The 19185-nt window shown below is 50.4% G+C and overlaps 1 protein-coding gene across 1 annotated transcript in view; it reads right to left on the reverse strand.

The window, feature by feature from the left end:
- Positions 1-10356: 10356 nt before the first annotated feature.
- The window catches only part of SLC16A2 (solute carrier family 16 member 2), a 34332-nt gene continuing 25503 nt past the window's right edge, over positions 10357-19185 (reverse strand). The window contains exons 2-6 of the mRNA XM_061445785.1: positions 18713-18857; positions 14874-15336; positions 14316-14459; positions 13557-13785; positions 10357-12324 (exon numbers count right to left, since the gene is read on the reverse strand). Of these exons, the coding sequence (XP_061301769.1) occupies positions 12104-12324; positions 13557-13785; positions 14316-14459; positions 14874-15336; positions 18713-18857 (1202 nt within the window). The 3' untranslated portion in view covers positions 10357-12103. The remainder of the gene's footprint in view (positions 12325-13556; positions 13786-14315; positions 14460-14873; positions 15337-18712; positions 18858-19185) is intronic.

The raw sequence follows: 19185 nt of genomic DNA on the forward strand, positions 1-19185 counted from the left end.
AATGATCAGGGCTGAGTCTCCCTAAAACTAGTGTTCAGCGGCTTTCAGGAGAAGCTAAAACCATCCTAAAGTCAGTAGCTGATGTACGTGCAAATACTTGAGTGGGAAGGGAATTTTTTAGGGTGTGGGAAGGCATCTTCATTATCAGCTTCCCTCACCTCAGCTCCCCGGGAGGGGCGTGATGACAGTAAAACAAAAGACAAGGGAGGAAGGTGATGGATAGCTTGGAAATGCGATGCCCCGTGTTTTGGGTGCCTTGATGCTCAACAGCACTGTGAGTGTTGCTCTTTGGTGGGTAAGGAGGAAAGTCGTGGGCTTCTCCAGAGTTGCACTGAGTCAGGATTCAGCTCCAGTTCCCTCTTTCCGCAGGGAAAGCTCTTGGATAAGGGTGGTTGCTATTTCCCTTCCATTCCCATGTGATTTGTCTTGAGCTCTGCGGTCTGTCTTGCTCTGCAAGTGTGCAGTTCCGTCTGAAACTGTCTTTAATGTTGGTGTTAACTCTTACTTCGGTGACTTCATCCATGAAGCATTTCCCACACTCTGCATCAGGAGTTCTTTGCTAGGTCGCTCTCTCCAGCCCCACATCTCCCTTTAGGAAGTCCTTTGGTTTGGGCAGCCCTGTATTTGTTCCTTAAAAGCTGCTGATCAACCCCAATGGCTGCCCCATCCCTGGCAGTGTTCAAGGCCAGGTTGGACACAGGGGCTTGGAGCAAGCTGCTCTAGTGGAAGGTGTCCCTGCCCGTGGCAGGGTTGGAACTGGATGAGCTTTAAGGTCCCTTCAACCCAAAGGAGTCTGGGATTCTGTGATTCAAATTGCTTAGAGTCCAAACCATCCTTGGAGCACGTGTGTGGCTGACTTCATCCCTATGTTTGTTTTCTTTAATATATTTGAGGTCTTTGTCCTGACCTGTAAAACTTTATATAACCTTGTTCCTCCCTTTTGGTGCTTAGACCTGTAACCTTTTACACTGTACTGGTCCTCCCCTCAGGGCATGTTTCTGTGGCGGATCCAGACCTTCACGGGGGAATGTGTTTGGCCCTTTGCTGGTCCTGCTGCTGGGTGGGAGGAGAAACGTCGTGTTTGGCAAACCTGTCCATCCCGGAGCGATGGGAGTGCAGGAATATCCATGTATGTGGGGGGTTCTCACCTCCAAAAGGCCTCTTCTGGAAGAAGTGGGATCCAGTGCTTGGAAATAGGAGAGGAGGAAAGCAAAGGCTGGCTGCTGCTCTCTTGCCCTTCCCGGCTGCTTCAAGCGCAGTTGAACCTGTTTCAGGGCTGTTAATATAATGATCTTAAATTCAGCTCTGTTGTGGCTCCCTAAACCCTTACAATGAAGTTATATAGGGAAAATTAAACCTACTTTTTAGTCTTGAACTGGAGGGGCATTGTCTGTGACGCTAATGAGATGCTGGTGCTGCATGCTCCAACTGTTCCCCTGAATAAATCCCCTGTTCAGCCAAGCATGTGGAAACGCTGGCGGCAAGTCCCCTCAACAATGATTACTTCATAAACCAGGAGTCCTCCCATATTTGCTGAGGGTTTCTTGGGTTTTGGCACCCTACACCAGCAGCATCCTCGGTTCCTAAGGAAAAGGCTGAGGCGGCATCCTTGCGATAGCACTGGGAGTCGGATTATGGGAGCTGCACAGGGGCTGTGGTGGGTTCTCCCATGGCAGCAGCAGCAGGGACACCAGCCTAGTCATCAGCAGGGATTATTTTTTGCCCCGGTTTGATGTCTGGGGATGCATTTGCAGAACGTGATTCCTCCAGGCTAAAAGTTCGCGGCCTTTGGTTCTTTGCTCTGGAGCAGGAGCTTTGCTCCTGTATTGTTGTGATGGGTCCTGGATGAGAAGCCATGAAGCAAAAAGCACTTGGCTAGTTTTCTTGGCTTTAATACCTGCTCTGGTCGCTTCCCTTCACAGCCCTGACACCAGCCCAGACCAAGACCTTGCCCACAGGCTGCCTGGTACTGAAGGGTGCTGTGGGTGTGAAAGCTCTTGAAATGAAGCTATTTCAGGGTTCATCTGATCCCAGCGCAGGGATCTGTGACAGGAAGGGAGGTGGGATTGCTGCGCGCCCGCACTGAGCATCGCTCGCTGCTGGCCGAGGGGAAGCAGCGCCCGGCAGGTGAAAGGCAGGAGGATCTGCAGTGGGAGGAACAGTTTAATCTCTGACTTCTAAACAACCTAAATAAATCCCGAATAAACTTGGAAATGACTCGGTGTTTGCTGCTGGCACCTTTGGCATCTTCTTGCTTTAATTTGTAAAGATGCATCTGAATAAACTGAAATACTGTGGGAGGCTGGAAAATGCCCTAAAAGCTGCTTGCTGTTGGCAGTGCTGCTCATCCATCTTCCCTGCATGTGTGGTGGCCAGGAAGGACAGGGTGTGGGAAATGATGGAAGGGGATGAAGGACAGAAGAGGGGAAGGGAAAAAGAAGGTGAATTAAACTGAAGGGAAACTGGGTAAAGGTGAATAAAGAAAAGGCTTTTGAGCTGTGCTCATCTGAATGGGACTGCTGAAAACATCAACACAGGTGGAAGAAGAACACGGGCAGAGGAAAACCATGGGATCCTCAGGGTTGGGTCACGAGGGTGCAAAGGAGGTCTGGGGACCATGGGCTCGGGTCCTTGGGGGCTGAGTGGAAGGGCTGCAGGCACTGCTGGGGGTGATGCAGGGTCAGCCACGGGGCTGGTTCGGCCTGACCAATGCTCCAGATGAGCAGCACCAGATGATAACCACACAACCCTGACCCGAGGTGCGTGCCAGAGCGGGAGCTGGAGCAGGTGAGGACAGTGGGGACACCACACACACACACACACACACACTCACACCCTGCAGCCACAGGAGGGGCTGTTTACACAACCCAGCCGAAAAAGCCCCCATGCTGTGTGTGTTCCCAGTGCGGGATCCAGTGGGGCTGCAGGAGATGGGGAGGGACTTGTTCGGTGCAGCTCTTGTGCCAGCATCAAAAGGCAGCACACCCCGAAGCCTAGGCCGGGATAAAGCATGAATAACAAACTCCAAACACAATCAGTGCTTCTTGCAGCCCAGTGTGCTGCTTTGTTCCCGCACCGGTGGGGTGGGCTTGGTCTGGCTCCTGGGTACCACAGGGAGCCTGGTCTGTTCACTCCCTCCCAGCCACACATACCTTGCACTCCCCCCTCTCCTCCTTTCTCCATGCCTCCACTGTGCTGTTTGCCTTAGATCTAAGCACAGATGCATTTTTCCTGCCTGGCTTTGCCCTGCTGCCAGTATTAAGTGGTTTCCCCTATTGCATTTTGAAAAGTCCCTGGGACCCAACCCGCAGGAAGACGAGTGTATCCTGAGCTCACCCCAACGCTCACCCCCTCCAGCGTGTTCTTTCCCTTCTTTGACACATCCCAGGACCTGGGGATGGATGCCTAGCACTCCATCTGGGGCAGAGCATCCCAAACCCCTCCAGGTCGATGCCCTCCCATCCCTGCTGAGCATGGGTGCAGCTGAAAAGCCCTGGGAAGGGATCGTTTCCAAATGGTTGATTGCTTTAAATAACGACAGCAAAGCAATGGCTCTAGGAAGGAGTAGCGTTTAGAGGCAGAAAAGAAACACTTCGGCCACTCATCAATGCCTCCTTCAAAGGCATTTGCAGACTGGCTTTGGGTGGTTTATTTATTATTTAAGGGTTATAATATTTAAGCGTCCTGCAGAAAGAAAACAGATGGAGAAGACAATGAAAGAGAACAAGCCCAGCCCAGAGCCCGCAGGGAGAGGAGCAAAAAAGCACCCTCCAAATGCCCAGTAACCACTTGCAGGTGGTCAGCCTCCCCCACTGGCACACATACACATGTATATATGTGGGAGTATGCATGTATAAATTAACAATAACAGCTAAATGGAGCTGTAGATACCATATATGCCGTTCGCATACATACAGAGCTAAAACCATATGTAATTTGTAACTATTAACCTAAAACATTGCCATGTGGTTCACATTTGAGATAGAAAACATCCATGTAAATGTTGCCTTTTGTAAGTACAAATGTAAACCATTATCTAGAATCAGCTTGTTTTAATCCATGCTCTTGCAATGTTAATGCATGAATAGCTACATAAACACTTAACTATTGTGTTATGATAATGAAAACACTCTTTTTTTGTTGCTGTTGCTTGGTTTGGTCTTTTCTAGTTTGCAGCCTTTCTGCTGGAAAACTCAGGGATTTGCTCCCATCTAAAATACTCTTTTTTTCCCCACTTTTCCAGCTTTCCATCCATTAGGGCCAGCCCCAGGAGCCTGGCAGAGCCTTGGTCTCAGCCAGCAGTGAGGCTGAGTGGGGATTCCCACTGGGCACATGCCCAAACACACCTATGGAGGTACATCTGTACATATATGTCTATGCATTGATTCACCTGGAGCCTGTGGAGATGGGCTGTGATGAGCAGATGGGCTCACCCATCCCTCTCTGGGTGTCTCTGTGGGTGTGCAGCCCGCTGTTATCACACACCCCAGCACCCTCTCCAGATGTGCAGGAATGATCACAACGTCCAGGTCACACTGATGCTGTGTTACCTGTAAATGAAGCTCTGTGCAGCTCCACATGTTCACACGGTGCTTTCCACTCTCAGGCCTGGGACGCAGCTGTGTCCCTGCATGCACTGCACCGAGTCCTCCGGAGGAGCTGGTTGCTGTACTCTCATTCCCTTTGAATCTCTATTTACCAGCTGTTATCTCCTGGTTTTAAAGACTATTTGCAGTAAACATCCCTAACTTGAAAAAGGGTTCAGATGCACTTTAAACTAAAAAAAAAAAACAAAAACCCTGAGCTATACAAAACTAATGCATCCATCAGCTTTCATCTAATGGCAATTGAAGCACCCAGCATAAACAAATCATTAATACAAATCCCTTGATAAAAGCCTTGTTTTCAATGTCTCACAGCCACAGGAGCATCACTTATGCATAATCAGCCCTGGTGTTTCCCACCCTCAACCCTCCCATAACTGCTTTTATTGACAGAAAAGAGTAGCTCTCCTGTGATCAGTGCTAACACCTGGGAGGCTTCACCATGCCCCCAGACTGCTGCCAAAAGGGAGAAATGATGCTATTAATAATAGTTAAAAGACAAGCTACAATGCTGTCCCTGTGTGAGAGCCCCCATGGAGCAAAAGCTTGATGGGAGCCAAATCAGTGCCCAGGGCAATGGAGGGGAGCCTGCCCCTGTGACACACAGGGATCTCACTGGCACCACTCTGGGCACCGAGATGCTTTCAGCTTCTTCATTGGTTTTAGTCCTTTATGCCTTGGGAGGGACAAGGACCATCCTCCACCCACCACCACCACATCCAGCTTCCATCCTTCTGCATCGCATCAGGAGCTCGTCTCTCCTTTAGGTACCAGTACCTCAACACAGCCTTTCCTCAGGGTGTATTAAAGGCTTGATAGGAACAACTCCCATGTTAAACTGCCACCAGCCCAGCCCCTTTTCTATGGAAATCCTGGGGAGGCACCAGGCAGAGAGTTGGCAGCAGTCGGGAAAGCCACAGGGAGAGGAAACCTGGCAAGACGCAGGCATGGACACTGTTCCTTTTTAAACTGGTTTTATTCTACACCATTTTTTTAAACAACATTCATAAAACATTAATTACAAAAATGTGCTAATAGGGGGGAGGTTGGGTTCTTCTTCTTTTTTGCAGTTCAACAACCAGGAATTCACATTTTGAAAGGATGCTCATACTGTTTAAGACACACATTCAAATACTTGACTTGCAGATACAAAATGTGAAGGGAATACAAATGGCTTACAAGGGAACAGATGGCACAACAAAAGGAATCATTTTGGACTTCAAGGCCTGACTTCTGCATGGAATTGTGGCTGCTTTCAGGCCACTGCTTTCAGCCCAGGACACTTTACAGGATCTGGCTGGGGCAGGAGCTTTTCCATCCGGAGCTAACACCGGCCACAACAGCCCTGGTCAGCGGCAGGGCAGGAGAAAGGCACCACATCAGGCTTCACTGAGCGGGGGGTGATGGCAGCAGGACTGAAGGTCCTGCCTCAAAAACAAGCTGTCTCACGAGTTACCCAAAATTCAAGCCTTGCCCCGGTGCTTTTATGTGGAGTTGGCTCCAAACCCACCCATCCGAAAGCAAATATTTGGCTTCATCCTGCTGGATTCCAGGGCAGGGGAGGGAGAGCGGGGTAATTTCCTAATTGCCCTCAGCCTCTCCAGCAATGTCCTGTCTCCAGCTTTAATAGGTTTAAATGGCTGAAACAGGATATGCTGGGAGAGTTGAGGCCTCAAGAAGCCGTGTTCTTTCCCAAAACGATTTGATTGAAGCCAAAAACCCAACGGCATTGAGGCAATCTGGCCGTCACCAACCAGCAACGATGCTACACAAAAACCTGCTCCAGTAAACAACTCGTCTTACAGGCCGTGATTGAAAATGAACAAACAGAAAAGAGGAAAAGCTTCATTCCTTAGTAAAATGGACACTAAGTCTTGCCTATAATGCTATGGTTAAGAGCTACGTGTGCCTTGCTGGTTGGAGGTGGAATGAGGGTGAGTGCTGGGAAGTAATGCTACACAAAGAGGAGAAAATTCAGAGGTATAAAACCTCCTTCCAAAGCCATGTTTTGCAGTAAACAGGAGGGTCTGCTCTACTTTCCCCTCCTGCTTTGCCTCCACAGGGAGCAGGGACCCAAGCCCTGCTCCTGCAATCAGTGCTGGTGTTTTACCACCCTGGTGGCAGGACTGGTGTGGGAAGAGGGGACACGGGGACACTGGCAGCGTCTGTCCTTGGTGGGAGCACTAAGGGGATTGCAATGTTTGCAAAGATAAAGCAACACATCACCCCAAAAGGGGCTGTGCAGGATGGACCTGCCACAGCCCAGTGATAACCTCAGTGTCGCCAGGACTAAACTCCATGGAGCCTCTGTGCCAAGCTGATGAAGCCCCTGGAGCAATGGTCAACCCCTGGCCAAGGGGACGGTCACCCTTGCAACCACCCCTGGAGCTCAGCCACAAAACCCACTCAGAGCTGCCCAGGGATGGCAGCTCTATCTGTCCCTGTGTCTGCTTTCCTTCCAGAGGCTCTCCAAAAGAAGGGAAACAGCTCTATTTTGGTTTATTGCTTGCCGGTTGAGCCCCTCTATAACGGTACCAGCTCCATCCCTGCCCTGCGTTATGCAGAGGACATTGGAGGAGTATTTAAGGATCACCCATCAATCACATCACTCTCCCCAAAGGTTAAACAAAAATGCCCAAAAGAGCTGCCCAAGTGTGGGTTTTGTGGCAGAAAGGCAGCGGCTGGGCGGTGGGAGGGGGCTGCCCCGCTTGCCTTGGCAAAGGAGCTGGGGCTTTCAAAGTCATTCCAGTTTTCTGCTTCCAGCTGGATAAGGAGAAGCAAACTCTGCCAACGTGAAAATTACTGAAGCCAAAATAACCAAGGTAACCCCCAAACGAAACTGTTGAGTACGGAGGCACGTGAAAGCTGGTAATGGTTGCAGTGAAGGCTGGAGGGATGGGCAAGGGGCAGCTGGATCTGCCCCCCTCGGAGTCCAGAGGATTTGGTCCACGTTACCTTTATGCAGGTTGTTACTCTGAGGTCTGTATGACCACATACAGATGCAGATGTCAGCCAGGGTTTTCTCTAAGCCTCCCAAGATGCTGAACCAGAGTGATCTGAGCAAGCGTAGATGAGATCCTCAGCACCAAATCAGACTGCCCAGTGCAAATCGCTCCTAGCACCAACGTACCAACGCCAGAAGAGACGTTCTATCATCGTGGCACTGTCAGGCATGGAAGGTCAGGAATGTCCTGGCCCAGCTGCAGGCCACCTCCTGCTCCTGGCTCCTCCGGACCAGGCAGCTCAGCCCGGAGGGTTGCAAACCACCCACGATGGTGGGAGGCAGAGCCAAAACGTCTTGAAAGTAGGGGTCCAAACCCCATGGTACCGCAGCGGACCTGCAAAAGCCCTCAAGCTTTGATGGCAATTAGCATGAGGCCTTCCCACAGCTCCCACAGCAGGACAATGGTAGGAAACCTCAAGCCCGGCCAATGAGTGGCCAGAATTTGTGAAGTTTCAGCTATGTGACTTCCAAACACGCATTTCCCTGGCCACAGGACCTCAAGGCAGGGCACGCTGCAGTGAAGCAGCTCCCACAGATGGTTCCAGCTTTGTTTCACAACTGCAAAAAAGCTCTAAGCCATGAATCATGGCACTTCCCGGGCAGCTCCTGCAGCTGCTGCCCTGCTCATTTGCCCATCACCAGGAGACCCGAAAGCTGAAAACAAGCACCCCCCGAGCCCTACCAGCTCGGCTGGTGCTCCCACTCCATCCCTCAGCCAGAGCAAGAGGAGTTAAACCCCAGGCCTCACTCTGCAGCACCAAAAAAAACAGAAGGAAAAGGGAAGAAAAGACAACTCGGTTTTGAACACCCTCAAGCTAAAGATTTAGAAAGGCAGCCCCAGCCAAGCCCCGAGCAGGGCGCTGCTGGGACATGCCCTGTGCTTGCTGTGCACTTACATAAGGCTACACGCGAGCCTGCAGCTCTCCAAACACCCTGGCCATGGAGTAAAGCGGGTCCCTCCCCACTCCCTTCCACCCCTTTCCCACCCAGGGCACTCAACCTGCTCCCGTGGTCCCCAAAACTGGCTGAGCCCGGAGTGCCAGGCTCCACCTTCCCCTCCCATACCAAGGGAGCAGGGCAGGAATCACAGCCCGGCACTCACAGTGGAGGGACAAGTTTGGGGGGGTTTATTAGGAAGCTGAATAAAAAGCAGTTTTCATAGAATCACAGAATGGGTCAGATAGGAAAAGACCTTAAGATCATCCCAGTTCCAACCCCCTGGCATGGGCAGGGACGCCTTCCACTAGAGCAGGTTGCTCCAAGCCCTGTCCAGCCTGGCCTTAAACACTACCAGGGATGAAGCATTTAGCACTTCTTTGGGCAACCTGTGCCAGTGCCTCACCACCCTCACAGGGAAGAGCTTCTTCCTTGTATCACTGTGAATGCTGCCTCCTGTTCAGCCCTCGTCCGTCCAGAGGAGGACATGGATGTGCTGGGCAAAGATAAGTAGATCCTGACAGGAAGAAACAGGGGGGGTTTTAGGACTGAGCTTTTTGCACCTATTTGCTGTCACAGCAGAAGACTACAACAGGCTAAGAGGATGTTTAGGAGACCAATGCAATTTCTCCCTCTTTATAGACGTTCAAATGGCCACAATCCCACCTCTCACATGCCACGAGTCTGCAAAAATTCTTTTAAACTGCCTGATACTCAAGGGACAAACCACACACACAAGAGGCAGCATTTAGCTCACAAACCAACCCCAAAATACTCCCCTTTATGTTGACAGACTACTCCAACCTTTGCCCTTCCTCTTCCCCTCTGTGTTTGTAGATGAGGTGAACCTTTCATTGCTGTTGCTCAAACATGCCTTCTCTGATGCAGAATTTGCCCTCATCTTGATCAAGGACAGGTTCCTGACCAGACAAAGATGCTGAAAGTTGTTTTGGGAGGCTGGTCCCAGATATTGGTCCAGGATAGGATGAGGGTGACCAGACTCAGGTAGTCCATGAATGCAGCTCATCACTTGAAATCTCCTAGAGGGCTGATAAAAAGAGCAGTAGGCAAAGACCACAGTTCAGGAGGGATGAACATGGGTACCACCATCCCTCCTGGGAGTCTCGCTGGCTCCTGGTTGACACAGAGTTGGTCTGATGCTGCTGCAGCGTTAAGCACACATTGCACTGAATGCAGGCTCCTCCCGGGGCAAAGACCTTTGCAGGCAGGCAGAGCATGTAAGGCAAGTAGAAATCTGTGGAAATCTGGCATTTGAAGCATAAATCACCTTAGGACCAGCAAGGTTTTACCACAACAAAGTTTCTTGAGGGTGCAGTCATTGGTGCTTCTGCCGTGCAGCTTCTCACTCAGGCCAGACATGGGTTTGAGGCAGCTCTGTTGGTCCTCTTGTTGATCTGAAGAAGCTGTTTCTTGTATTGAAATCCCTCATAAGCTTTCCTTCAGGGGGCATTAAGATGAAAAACATGATTTAAAGAACTTCATTGAACAAAGGCCCCAGCTCACAAAAAGACTTACTTCTTTCATTCAGTTATCAGATGGCTTTGAAGATGCTCCACTGCCAATGCTCCCAACTGAAAAACACCACTTTAATGCCTTGCCCTAGGATAAACCCAGCAAATCCCAATGCGGCCAGAGCATGGACACCATGATTCAGTTCCTGGCAATGTCCTGCCTCCCAGTGAAGCTTCTGCTGCCTCCTACGGCCTCCTAAACCAAGCGATGGGTCAGCAGAGCTGTAGCAGATGGTGCAATATGGGCAATGAAGGGTAATAACAGTCACAGAAAAGCATAGAGAAGAAAGAGGCAAATGGACATCTTGTTTTATAGTCATAAACAGACACGTCACAAGACACCAGTTAATTTTCAAGCTCATACGGGGACAGAAGGGCCACAAAACCACAAGACCTTCTAATGCATTAGCCAACGTGGATTAAAACCAGGACCAGAGGGACATGCAGGATCCTGAGCCTATATACAAAGGTCCCACCGCTGCTCACAGGATGGCCTCCAATGAAACCAAGTTTCAACAGCAAAGCTTTGTCTCGGTGTTACAAACCCCTACATGAGGGATGGGGGGGACTGAGGGATGATTCCCATGGCACACAACCCTCTTCAGGCTTCTCACTTTGTAATGGCAGATGAACAAAATGAAAACCCAACAAAGGATGGTTTTGCAGCCAGGATAAACATGAGCTTTGTTTCTTGCTCTCTCCTGGGTTATTATTCCCAGGAAAAGGTACCCTGGTCCTGGCCAGCACCACTGACATGGGGACCCACCGAGGCAGGAGGGCTACACAAGGCTGAGCTCTGCCTTCGCTCTGTGTGGTGGGTACCCATGGGCTGTGCTGCTTTCTTGAGCTCTCTCCCTCTGGGGACAGCATTGACCCTGCACTTGCTCTGCACAGCAACACACAGGCTCAGAGTTAAACACTGCCAGGGCTTTCAAACCCTTTGGAAACACCGGGCTTCCCCTGCCAATACTAACATATGGTTATTGCTGCATGATACACAACTGGCCCTAAAAAAAGAGCAGTGACACCCTGTACCCCGATCTAACTGCATCCATGCACCCATGGGTGCCCTGTGCCTGGCAGGGAAGCTGCCTCCTGGCATGAAGTGAACCCATAACCCATGGGGTTCCACCCCAAACCCTGTGTGCCTTGATATCTCCAATGTGTCCATCTCAGCCGCTTGCCCATGGCTTTCACCTTGCAGAGCCAGATCCTGTGGGCTGTGCTGGGAGCTGCTCCTCTCTTTCACACCTTGAAAGCCCAATCATTAGTCACTGAGTAAGAAAACAGAGGTGGAAAGTGGCTAAGGGACCTGCTGGTCTCGTCCATGTATTTTTAAGGCATATTTTGCAGGAACATGTTGCTCCTGCGTGGCTCTGGTGGATGAGGGTGGAAAGACTGGAGCTGGCTGAGCTCCCCATGGTCCCAGCTGCAGCTCCCTGGTGTGTGGGAAAGCAGCGGAAAAGGAAACAAGAAGGTTAAAGCAGGACATGCAGACCATTTATTTGGTTTGTGCACTGGACTAAAGCAGCCTTTTTCCTTCTTCTGATCCGCTGGCTCCAAACCAGCCTCTGGTGCTGGACGGGAGGGGGCTGTCCTGCTTGGACATGACACCCAAGTGGCACCAGTCGGTGGCAAAGGATGGGCAGCTGCTTCCACAAGCTCCATCTGCAGCCTGCTTTGAAAAGGCATTTGTTAGCTGTAAACCTCTGTTGTGACGTATAGAAAACCAGGGAGAGGAGCAGGAGATCGATCAAGTTTGGATCCTGGTGAGAAAGTTCTCCTTAGAAAAATGGTTAAAGGAAAAAAAAAACCACCAAAAACAGGCTTTGAAACCAAAATTGTCCCCAGAAAAGAGCGTTTCTGCTAGTTAAAAGCCTTTAACTAGAAGAACTTTGTGGGGGTTTTTCTTTTACAAACATAGTGCATCTGCAATCACTGGGAATTATGGTCCATCGAGGAAAGGACCTGTGCTTGGGCTATGGAGAGGCTGCTGGTGGTGACAGTGAGTGTCGGTGAGCGGGGTGTTATATGTGTGCTTCAGAGGCTGGACAGCCTGGCAGCAGCTCCCCGTTCACCACCGCCTCCGAGGACAGCATCTTGTCTTTGCCAGAATCCAGGCGCTGCTTCTTCAGCATCCTCTGATGGACCAGTGGGACAACAGAGAGCACCAAGCCGCCGATGATGGGGGGCACTCCGGCAAAATAGAAGGCTGCGTCGTAATTCCCAAAATAGTCATTGAGGTATCCTGGAAGAGAGGAACAACAGCTGTTATAGCCTTGTCAGTCTAATGACCAACTCGTTTCCGTCCTTGAGTGCTCCAACCACCAGATCTGGGTTTTTAAACCAATCCTTTTCCCATTGCATTCCTTGGAGTTTGTATGCTCCTGATTAAAGGATGTGCACAGCCAGCATTGTGCAGCAAGGAAGCCAAGGAAAGCCTCAGCTGTCCTTCCTATTTAACCAGAACAGGACGCAACTGGCACACATCCCAAACAATCCCATACACAAGCTGAGGCAGTGTTAAACAGCCAAACATTTCAGGTGACTCTTCCCAGCGCCTTGCCGGCCAGGATCTCAGAAGAAAAATGGGCAGAGGCTGTTCCTCTGCAGATGACCCCCATCTGGAAGGCAAACCTCCTTGGTGTGCTTATGGATGTTTTATCTATGGGGATTTCAGTCAGTTACAAACAATAACCGATCCCTTAAAAACCAATGGGGTTCTGCACTTGTTGGTTTGACAAGTTCTGACACAGCCAGGAATCCTTGGAGAATAACACATTGCTATTTATCAGCACTGGAATATCCCTCTTGCCTGGGGATTATGTCCATGAAACAAGCCCCTTCACTCAGCAAGCCTGAAGCAGCACCCTAACAGCAAGACATCTGCAAACCCCATGTTCCTTCGTGGGGGTGTTAAACTGAATTTGGCTGCCAGAAGCAGAGAGATCAGAGGCACTTAAACAGCTTTAGCTTCGCAATTGCTGATGCAGACATTCTGCTGCTCACTGTCAGGGACATTGTGGTTATTACTGTGCTTAAGGCCATACCCAAGTCTTGGGAAGACATAGGTTCATGTGGTTCCATCTTTTACTTTGATTCAACAATCCAAGGGCTGAAGTTATCTATTAACCATCAGTCTTCAGATATCTAAAATGACTTCTAAAAACCTAATTATCTGCCATTTTTCAACTCAGATTCAAACAGAAATCAATTAATGTGATCTTGGGTCACTCTCACTGTTTCCCCTCTGGTCACCTTTCATCACCCTGGAGAAAGGCCCCAAGATGCTACAGGACATAGCGATGAAGTGATGCTACACCCATTCTTCAGCCCCCATGCAATGTGGTAACTCAGAAAATTCAAACATATTCAATATATCTCATCTTACACCAAAATATCACCACAGCTGAAAGCTTCTACAAGGATCTGCTCACTCCCAACAGCTGGGTCCAGGTCCGGCACCGCGGCACTACCAACCTGCTATCGGCGTACCCGCGGTCATGGGCACAGCCATCAGCCCCATGAGGTACCCTATGGCCTGGGATGCCTGCATGGGCCCCACCAGCTCGAAGGCAATGGGGGCCATGATGGTGGTGAAGAAGCCATCGCAAAGGCCGAGGAAGAGGCAGATGACAATGACACCCTCAAACCCTCGGCACTGGGGAATCATCATGCAGAGGATGCCCAACAGCACGAAGGATGCAACCTGGGGAGAAAAAAGTGGGCACATCATTGGGGTGCAGGATGAGTGGGGATGGGCAGCAGGAAGTATCATGAGGATGATCCTGAACAGGTCAATGACATCGCTGCCTCCTCTGGACCCAGCAATGCCATCCAGCCTCTGCTCTCATCTCGGAGAGGCCTTTATGAATAACCTTTTAAGAAGCTTTGGGAAGGATTATCTGCTGGATTAGCTGCTACATTTCAGCAGTTTGTTCTTCAGAAACCACAAGAAGGTGAGAGGCTGTCCAGCAATTTGGGATGAGCTGAGACAGCAGATTTTGATTACTGAACGCACACCGAGACCTCAAATCAAGCGTGTAACTTCCCTGTGCACCTTTCTATAATAAATATTCTTCCCTAACAGCAGACAAGGGTGTTAGCTAATAACCAGGAAAGGATTTGCAGTCTGTAGTTGACAGTGATTAAGCAGAGTGCCAATTCTGATGTAGAGATGCTATCCCCTGACCCACAGTGGTTAGCCAGCAGCTACATGGAGGGCTGGACACAACTTACCTGCAGGTAAATCTTCTTCAGCCCGGGAATGCAGTCACCAATGCGGCCTGCAATCAAGCGCCCCAGCCCTGACATGGCTCCAAGGCAAACAGGGAGGATCCAGTCCTTTTTGGTTTCTTGAAATCGCTTCTCCACGTATTTTACCTAGGATGGAGGGAAGGATGCAAGGATGTGAATCCTCGGTTAATCCCGCTCATATCCTAGAAAAAGAATGAGACTTCCCACAGAGAGCTTGTGGTTGTGTGACCCTCATGTCTACACCAAGCTGACCTGCACGTATCAACCCAACACCCTCCTCTTTTCCTGTTACCGATGCTTGTTCTCAGGAGCCATGTGAAGTGCCCACTCTGCACACCCGGGCACAGAGGACACACGGCAGCATTAACAAGCTGCTTCCTCCCATCATTATCCCTGTTTACAGGACTTGCCTGCAGCAGTTTCTTAGTTTCAAGGCTTTTGGTGGCCCTTTCCCTAATACCCATCTCCACCTTCCCACCTCTTCCTTGCCTGCATAGAGAGGGACCTCCCTTCAATTCCAGACCTAGCCAAGGCTCTTACCAGGTTCATGTAGGGTACAAGATATCCCAGGACAGCAGTAGCGATGCCAAAGGCCCAAATCCGATAGGTCTTCCTCCGGAAAATCCTCAAGTTGAAATACTTGCGTGTCTGGGACCAGCATTGCTGCCGCATGCTCCGGCTGCCCAGCTTGTCCTGCCCATCCTGCCGAGAGTCACAAGAAGGCGGCAAGATGGGCCGATAGGTCATGGACAAGAATATCTGGATGAGCATTAAGGCACTGAGTACTTGGAAAGTATGTGCCAGCCCAATGGCTTCCCCAACAACCTTCAGAAAGAAGGGAAGAGGCACGGAGATGAGGCAGCTGCTGCCGGCCACGATGCCGTTGGCCAAGCCAAGGCGGCGCTTGAAGTAGTGACCAAGGATGACCAGCGAGGGCTGGAAGGCGAAGGAGCTGCCACAGCCAAAGAGGATCCCATATGTGAAATAGCGAACTTCCAGGGACCTAGTGGGGAAAAAACCCAAAACACATGGAGGTGGTTACGTTACGCACAGGTAAGGAAGCCTTCTTCCCCCTGGTCCTGAGTCAAGACCCAGGTCTTACATGCCACAGGTGCTACACAGACAGGCTGGCCTCAAGGAGCTTATTTCCTAGCCAAAGCAAGGATTATCCTCATTTCACAGCTGGCACTTTAAATCTTCCAGAACATGAAGGCTAGCTGGGGAGTGCTTTCTGCAAAGAGGAGAGGGCAGCAGCCAACCTGCCCTCCTTGGGAATGGTTTTTAAAGTACAACAAGCAAGGTTTTCTAAAGGTAGCCAGGGTGGGTTATTTTTAGCTGGAAATACATTTTTTCCCCACTGAAAGGGCTAATTGAAAACATTCTGCACCCAGTGTTTGAAAGCAGAAGGCACCGGCCTTGCTGGTTATTAGGCACTTAGGAAGGAAACATTGAGTTTCTGCCCAGACTCCAGGCTGGGTAATTAAGTTGTTGCTCTTTAAGCTGCTCTGGGACCTTCAATTAGACAGTTAATCAATCTCGTTTGTACCTTACACTGGTAGCTGCTCTCAAGAAGGGAGCAAAGCGCCTGCTCTACACAACAGGTGGAGAGTCCTTGGAAGGAGCCATTTCCCAATTGCCAGCCCAGTTTTGTCAACAAAAGCAGCAGAGAAAGGAGCCTAAATTTAGGCAGCGCAAATAACCCATTGTGCTGCTCCCCACATGAAAGACTTCTCTTCATCCCCATGCAGTACGCTCAGCTGCAAGTCTGGGAAGAGAGTGTGATGGGACCTTTTGGGCAGCTCACCCGCTATGCACGCTGCACAAACAGGGTCTTTACACCAACACTCAGACCAACTCGTGCGCTACTGAGAGCTGCTCATGCAGTAAGCAAGAAGACAGCAGCCCAGATCTAACAGAGAGTTTGAAGCTGACAAAACATTTACAACCTCATAATTTCTTCCATTACATGCTTGTCTCTTTAGCTAGCCAAGCAGAGAGCAGAGCACGCTTGCTGTACCCAACGGCTCAAAGACAAACGACTGTCACAAAAGGCAATTTCCAGCTACTCCAGAATGAAGCCACATCAGAAACCCCCTCTGCAGGAGCCAGGCAAGCAGCTGGGCCATGCAGGCTGTCACCGACCTCCCACACACCAGCCCTGGTCATCTCAGCTGGGTCACACCAGCTTTGGCACTGCACTAAGCTGACGTGTTGGATAAATGGAGACAAATGCTGCGGTTGGCCATCTGCTCCGTGCTGATGCTAAGACACCCCTGCATGAGCATGGGCTCCTTTTAGCCATGCTTTTTATCCAGGATTTCCCACCCTGCTTGCTGGGAATCGGCCATCTGCCCTGTGGTGGGATGGGCATCATCTCCCTTGGTTAACAAGGTCTCCCATGGAAAGACCTGATGATGAGTGCAGGAGACATCCTGATGTGTGCAGCGAAGAGAAAAAGCTTTGCCCCAACCCCATCCAGAAAACTTTAGCCTTTCCCAGAGCTCTACTTTTCACCATATTTTGTTCCTTTAGTCGTTTTTGTATGAAACTCCCAATACTTTGAGAGCAGGAGGTACTGAACGTGAGCTTTGGAGGCTCGGTGGCTGAGTGGGGTTCTGGATCAGCTTGATGCAGTGCTGGGAACCCCCTGAACCTCCATTTGGACAAATAAAACCCATTTTAGAGAAACCAGGAGATAAAGGCTTGTTCAGGCTTGATCCAACCCTGCCTGAGCCCACCAAACCCAGGCTGTGTCTCCCTTTGCAGCAGCAGCTCTTGAACAGCAGCTCCCTCTGCACCAGTGCATGTAGCACAGCTGGCAGTGAGTGGGTCATCTCCAGCTGTGGCTGGGGGAGCTAGCAAGGGGGACCAGGAAGAAAAGCTTCTCCATTGTTCTGGGTGAGGAGGACTTGCTAGCTCCAAATTTCAGGACTGGCCTTCGCCATCCAGATGGAGCAGTGCCAAATCCCACAGCCTTGCTGCTCTTCCTCCGGCTCGGCTGTGCCGAAGGCAGCTTCCCTCGCTGCAGTCCAGCTGCAAAGGGGCTCCTTTCTCCCTTAAAAGGCAGCCAAAGGAATGTGAACCGAGAGCAAAAAGGCAGGAAATGGGAATTTCAGCTCTGGAGCTCTCCTGGAAATAATACTCCTCTCTGTCTGTGCCGGTTGGGTTCTTTTTAAGCCAAACACAACGGACCACTGGCAGCGATACGGTCCCAAGAGCTCCTTTTCTTTGCACGAACATTTTACAGGAGGGGGGAGAATATTACAAGCTTCGTTGATTAGAAGGAAAGCAAGATTACATGGGAAGCGCCTGTGATCTGCACTGCCAGGAGCCCAGCATCCCTTCAGGACTGACTGCACTTTCTCCGATTACTATTATCTTTCGGAACACAAAGGGGTGGCACCTGCAGAGGAAGCTGCAGAGTGTGGTTCTTTCCACACTGCTGCCCATGCTGCTTCCCAAGGTGGTTTTAGCACCCCAAGGCCACTGGCTGAAATTTGCCCCCATACCCAATCTCCCTCCATGTCGTGGGGGGCTCCCACCACTGGGGACTTGGGGACCCATCACACAGCACCTATCCACAGGGAACTAGGGCTGGGGCAAACATGAAGGTTTCAATGACCAGGGTGAAAGGGAGCTGGTGGTCTGCTATCCTGTGCAGGCAGGGTGGGCAGGGAGGAGCACAGCAGAGGCAACTTGCCCGCTGGGAAACTAGTGTGTACTTGCTTTAAAAAAAGCCACTTAAAGCATTTTAATTAAAACAATGTTGATTTTAACTGAAATCCAACCCAAAGCAATGCTTTTTGTACAGAAAAATGCCTCTTTGGAGGGTGTCTCCGTAGTGCCCTTGAGACTCCACTTTAACAAGTGCTGCATAAAGGAGCCCAGAGGTGACCTCTTTTTGCTCCCACAAAGAGGCAAATGCCTTGGGCTGGAAAAAATCTCACACTGAATCAAGTATACCTAACATCCAAATGCATCTGCTAAATTTACTAAGCATTAATTCACTTTCAGTACCAAATGTGAAATTGGTTGCAAAAGAGAATGGGTTTGTGCACGAGTGTCTCTTTGGAGCTGCCTGCAAGAGGCACTGCCAACTTCTCACTGTGTTTTAAAGACCAAATGAAGGACCTGAGAACTGAAATCCCATAAGCTAAAGCCCCTCACCCCAGTAAAATTTGCTCTCTTGTTATACAAGGACAAAAGAGCAACTTGGTTCACTTTGGAGAGTAAAAGACTGAGCACACATGAGCTGCACATGGCCTGTAGGGATGCCAGGAGCCCCAAAAGGCAGCAGCAACATGTAGGCAGAGGGGTTGGAGGGAACAGCGAGGAAGAGGAGCTTGCTGAGGAGCTGGATGGCCTCTTTACAGCCTTACTTGGTGAACGAGCTGGAGAGCAGCCCGATGAAGGCGATGGCAGCTCCCGTTGCTGCCGTGGTCCTGCAGCCAATCCGGTCGGTGAAGATGCTGACAATGGGAGAGCAGAAAAAAATCATGCCCATGGCCAAGGAGCCGACCCATGCTGGGGAGAAAGAGAAGAAAGGTGAAGGTCAGGGTGGAACATTAAATAGGGGCCAGGAGGGGAAAAAACAGGGACCAACTCAAGCTTTGAGGGTGGCCGTACAGAGACGCAGACCCACTACACTGTTACTAATGGCACAGCTCACAAAGAACACTATTATCAACTGTGCTGCCCAGCAGCATCACAGACAGGGTGCAATCTGCAGCATCTCACTGGTCAGTTTTTCCTTCTATTCCCCTCCACTGGGTTCACATGTGTCATAGGGAAGGTGCTGAGCTTTCCATGCTTTTTTCCCAATGGCCCTTGTGTGATGAGGAGCCCTGCGTCC

Source organism: Pezoporus flaviventris, unplaced genomic scaffold (genome assembly GCF_033815535.1).
Source record: "Pezoporus flaviventris isolate CSIRO_AGI_PZ_B2104156 unplaced genomic scaffold, CSIRO_AGI_Pfla_v1 ptg000005l, whole genome shotgun sequence".
Classification (NCBI taxonomy): Eukaryota; Metazoa; Chordata; class Aves; order Psittaciformes; family Psittacidae; genus Pezoporus; species Pezoporus flaviventris.